Here is a 5,452-nt window from a genome sequence, read left to right as displayed (position 1 = left end):
TCAAAAAAGTACTCCAGAGTGTTGTTCAGCATGGGGGTGAGTAGAAAATGAAGGCTAATCATGTTTTGGGTGTACTATTCCTTTAAGGTGTGTTTTTCCACCAGGAACTGAACACATACAAACCACGTTACATTTGACCTTACATTTTTATATATATATTGACCTTACATTTTTATAAATCTATACCCTGTGTAGATTTCACATTTATTTTATAAGTCAGTCACTATCCATATATTTTAGAAACCTAAATGGTTAGATGATTTAGATGCAGTAGGGTTACTGTAAAGATTACTCATAGAAAGCAATGAATCAAATTTAATCCTACTGAATATTATACGATACTACTGTGATGCTTGGAAACTATCTGCTCTACATCTCATGACAGGAACTCTGAAATTGCTCCTTCCGATAAATGACACTAAGTTCATCAGTTTATCGTGGATGCACACAGCATGCGTTTGTCTTAACGCTACGAGTAAAGTCTTGCCCTGAAGTCTCACATTGCCAGAAGGGATTGGAAGCCAGTTTGACTACCGCTGACCTGCATGCTCCTTTACAATGAAAGATCAGCTATCAGGCCTGTTGCTGCTTTGTGCCCTGCTGTTTGAGGGTGGTATAAGGGATTCCTCTTTAAGTGCAAAGGGGTTCACCAAGCAGTTGGGGGTAAACTGGGGCAGATGGAGGAGGAGGTGAAGACTTTCAGACATCTTTGATGCTGCATAACTAAAGACTGGTTGTCAATAGTAGACGCCTTTCTCAAAAATCACTCTCAGACCCTATAAGAGAATTATATCTTCAGGTAGTTTTGTTTCAAACACTACAGTAAGCAGCTTTTTCTAATCAGACCTGAAACAGGCTACTGGCAGGCTTAGTGGTTAACACTGACAGCCATGTCATACAACACAATTTACAGTATTGCACAAGTCAATACAGACTCCTTCATGCAGGCCCATTTTTCTGAAGCTGAGGACACAAACAAAACATTACATAATTGTTCCAAAAAAATACAAATTCACCAGAAAACCACAGGAAGCCAAACAATAGATTCTACATCTTATTTATGAGGAAGTTATGTAATACGGTTTGCTGTTAACAACAAGCAGAGGAGCTTATTCAACCACGAGTTAACTGAGGTAGCTGATGAAAAACTGAAACCACAGAAAAATCATAGTTCATATTGGGGGAGGAGTTGAAGCTGCAGAAAGTTGGGAAAATAGGAATTGAAATAGAGAGGGGAGTGAGAGAGAAGGAGGGGGGCGTGGAGAAGGGGCTGGAGACTTACTATAAGAAATACACTTCTGGGGTCTGTCCAACACAAATTAGATCATGGTGTAAAACATTCACAGAGACTCAAACACAAGAAAGGCGTGGTCCTTCTGCTCTGAAAGCATGCAAAAGAAGAATGGTGAGAAGCTGCTTCTAGATTGGTAAGTACTGTTTGCACATGCATGTTTTTTGAGGGCGGAGTCCAACGTAACAGGATCTTGACATGAAGGGAAATCCAGGCTCACAGCAACTCTCTAATGAGAAGTAGACCCTGATCAGAGTCAGATGGGGTGCCTCAAGCACACAGCCCCCCCCCCCCCCCCGACAGAAAGAGCCGCCTGGCACCCTTTGTTACCTCCAAGTGAGCTGAGACCAGCCCATGAACCATGTAACTTGGTGGTTTCCAGGTTAATGAAAAGCTGTAACTCTGGTCCCACTGTCCCCGACGAAGGCCTTTCACGTACCGCGCCACCCCTCTGTCTTCACCAACACATTCCCACCTCCATCTATGAACACGGTAACAGGGTCAAGGCTAATTAACTGTTTACTTTGTGTGAGCTATGCTACATTTACATTTTGGCATGATTATGGTCAAGATGTGCTTAATATTTTGAAGGTCTGATTTCACCTTCATATTCAAAATGCAGACACGATAGTTATACACAATAATAAGTGAAAAAGATGTAAACTCAATTTGGAAAAGCTGTGCCACAGCAGACACTTCTAGGCGCATTGCTCTATGGTTTTGATGATGCTGTTTGTGCATGTATGTTTTCTAACAAACCTCTAAGGCCTTTAGAAAAGCTGGTGTTTTTCTGACATAAAGGTTCAGACCTGATTTTATTCAGGGGTTTCAGAGTAAAGGAGGTTAAATACAAATATAAACAGCACATTTCAGATTTAGATAAACATTTAAATAATTTTTACATTAAATCCTATTAAAAACATCAGAGAATTTGGCTGTAATGAGGCAAAATGTGAAATTATTACTTTTGTTTAATTTCCAGCGACAGACACTTTGTGATACTAGATTTGTGACATACTAAAATGATCCATTGACAAGATTTTGATTTTTTTTCACATTTTTAAGGTTTCAACAGATGTTTTTCATATGTCTGCACATAAAGAAAATCCCTTTTTATTAAAATTGCAGAACAGCTCTGTGTCTGTTTCTGTCTCCATTGCTTACAGTATGTCAGCAGTTTAACAACGGTCATTGGTCAGCTCCATCTGACCTGCAGGGTTCAAAGCAAACATGCTGGTTAAAGCTGTTAAATGAAGAAAGTTGGAAGCTCTGCACGATGCATGATGAGCATCTAGAAAGAGATCATACTTTGGCTCAACTAAGGAGTTGAAAGAAAAGACAAAGAAACTGTGTTTCTTTAAGCTGCTGATTACACTCTAAAAGCACAGATTTTTTTATCTGCAACTTTACACAAATATTTAAAGAAATACTCAGTATGGTTGTTTACCACTGGGCCTGAGCATCTTAGCAAATGCTCTCTTAGGAGAACTTAAATCCACATCTTTTATTTCCAATTCCACTTTAAAATATTTAGCATTTACAAAATGCTAAATATTTGTGTTTTTTAATCAAGAAATAAAAGAAATAGTTGATTTATTGTATTTATTATGCTAGAGGAGTCCCTTCATTCCAATAATTAATTCTTTAAAGGACAGATTATTTTCTAATTTATATTTATAAAATGTATCAATTGATTATTAAAAGTTAGAAGCAGCAATGAGCACAAGCATCAAATCTAAAAAAAATGGCAATTGATTTATAGTATGAGATCTGTTTGGCACAATACAGATTATCCACACATCAATTTAGTAATTTCACAGAATTTGCTCTTACACATCTATCAGAAATTTTCTCCAACTATATTTCAACAAAAACAGAGTTTTTAAATTCAACCGATTGAACAAGGAAGTCCCTGAGATGTAAGAAATACAGTACGTACTTGTTTGGAAGATGGGATATGGCTTTACTGATCATCGAGTGCACCAGAGAAGTAAAAAGAAAACACGAAAAGAAAAAAATAAATTTAATTTAATGCAATGTTTAGGGGAGAAGCTCCAAAAATATCTACAAAGTGTTTTTTCTGTCATTGTGTTCCTCATCATGAGTGTTACTTAAAAATAGATCAAAATGTGGTTCAGTTTTCCCAAATGGCAATCTTTGTTCTGTTTTTAATTTAAAACAGAAGGATTTTAGCTATTTGTTTCCAACCTTTGCTAATTCCTTTCATACATAAATAGGACAGATAAAGCCTGGTGTGAATACAATCAGGTACCTTTATTGCCTAGATTACCTTTCCAAAAAAGGAAAAGGGGTAACAAACCTCCAAAAACCTTTGATTTTTTTTTTGGTTGTGGAAAAAAAGAGGTAAATTCACTCCAGTTGCTGTTCAATTTGGACTGGTGGACATTAAAGCAGGAGCCAGTCCCTAATAAGAGCCATGCCTGAGAAAGAAACACACACAAAGCTGGGGAGAGAAACCCAGCCGAGGTGTGTCTGAGTCTCGGCTCCAAGGTTCCTGCTAATAGATTTCAGCTCCCCAAGTGTCCCAATTAGCCAGTATTTATCCGCGCTTTATAAATTCATCTCTAGATGTTGGGAGTGTGAACATGAACATATTTTCACATGACTTCCTTTGGCTTCCATTTCATAAAATACAGTAGAATGCTTCCTGTTGATTAGCCAGACATATTTATTTCTATGCTATTCACAACTTTAGACGAGTTATTGGGTCTCCTGCATGCATATATGGAAACAATTAAACTAATTTTTAAAAAAGGAACCGATTCACTAAGACCTAACCTAGAATAACAAAAGTCTCATCAGAGACACAAACAGAAAAACAAAGATATAGCGTTTCAGTTTTAAGGCATCTTTTATCACTTCTAAGGGAAGATCATTACAAAGAAAATAGCAAGCGCACTTTTAACCCTGACCTCATGTGTGGACGGACAGCCAGAGCTCAAGACTTACCTGTAATAAAGCCAGCAGTTTCCACACGTGACCATAAATCACAGTGTGTGCCTTCAAAGTATCAAATATCGACCAATACAGCACTACTCACCCTTGGCTTTTATCCCTGCGTCTAGCTCTCTGTGCTCTAACAGTGGCGCGGCCTTCAAAGTGAAAGCGTCTCAGTTTTTTAAAAGGCACGCCAAGCAATTCATTTACGAAGAAACTGCTGCCGTAAATGACAAAAAGGGGGGGTGGGGGTAGGTGGTTTGTGAAGGCAGAGGTCTTGGCTGGTCTTGTGGAAGACTATAAAGCTTTAGTAGTGGCCCACGATCTGTTTATGACTGACTGAGACACTGTGGTGTTAGGCTCCTAACACCACAGAGAAAAGGAGCCCAACTCGGGCCGATGCGGTTCTTGAGATGGTAACGGAAAGGCAGCCGATGAAATCATAAGGTGCTTTAATTCGGATGTGACTGGTATAGCGGGATTTGAAAAAAACAAAAAAATTATTTTTATTTTTTGATTACATAGGAGACATTATTTTAAGCAGCGCACTTGGACATTTTTGTGAGGTATGAACTGTGAAATGGAGCATTTCATTTGCAAGAAAATGGGAGTAGGTTACAACATTGGCACCTACTGTTGTGGGGAATGAGTCCAGAATCGAGGGGCCTACTAATCTTAAGATTTAAAACCCTGTATACTCCTAGCAGCGGAAACCCTCATCAGAAGAATTTCTGAGGCAGACGTCAGCTAAATTAGCTTTTTTCTTTAATCTTAAGGAAACAATAAAGCAGAGTATGATTTTAATGTTCATGGCTTACCTTGTCTTAACAACATCAAGTGGATGCATCAAACAAATCTCTACCAGACCTGATGAAGAAAAAAAAGAGATGATTAGCTTTCAGTTTTCAAATCATCTCATTTAGAACACTGCTTTAGGGCTTGAAAGCTTCCTCACAATCACAACATATGTCTTGTCAGTGTGTAATCCTAAGATAAGAAATCCAACCAGGGTTATTCAGAACAGACAGGCAGTAGATAGCTATCTGTTAATTTCTTCTGTTTCAAGACTTTTACAGACTTTATTTGACAATTGCTTCAAAATGATGTGTCCAATACTTAAAGGAATAGTACACCCAAAACATGATTAGCCTTCATTTTCTACTCACCCCCATGCTGAACAACACTCTGGAGTACTTTTTTGAT

General features: G+C 38.2%; 1 protein-coding gene across 1 annotated transcript in view; it reads right to left on the bottom strand.

Annotated features, from left to right (window-relative positions):
* slc25a21 (solute carrier family 25 (mitochondrial oxoadipate carrier), member 21) overlaps positions 1–4,469 on the bottom strand; it is a gene marked incomplete at its 5' end in the record, with an annotated part of 58,456 nt that extends 53,987 nt beyond the window's left edge. Inside the window, one exon of the mRNA XM_015392159.1 lies at positions 4,353–4,469. Within this exon, the coding sequence (XP_015247645.1) occupies positions 4,353–4,469 (117 nt within the window). The remainder of the gene's footprint in view (positions 1–4,352) is intronic.
* Between the last annotated feature and the right edge of the window lie 983 nt (positions 4,470–5,452).

This window comes from Cyprinodon variegatus, unplaced genomic scaffold (genome assembly GCF_000732505.1).
Source record: "Cyprinodon variegatus isolate N-32 unplaced genomic scaffold, C_variegatus-1.0 Scaffold576, whole genome shotgun sequence".
In the NCBI taxonomy this organism is placed as follows: domain Eukaryota; kingdom Metazoa; phylum Chordata; class Actinopteri; order Cyprinodontiformes; family Cyprinodontidae; genus Cyprinodon; species Cyprinodon variegatus.
The sequence above is the reverse complement of the archived record's forward strand: the minus strand, read 5'-3'. Positions and strand labels throughout refer to the sequence as shown.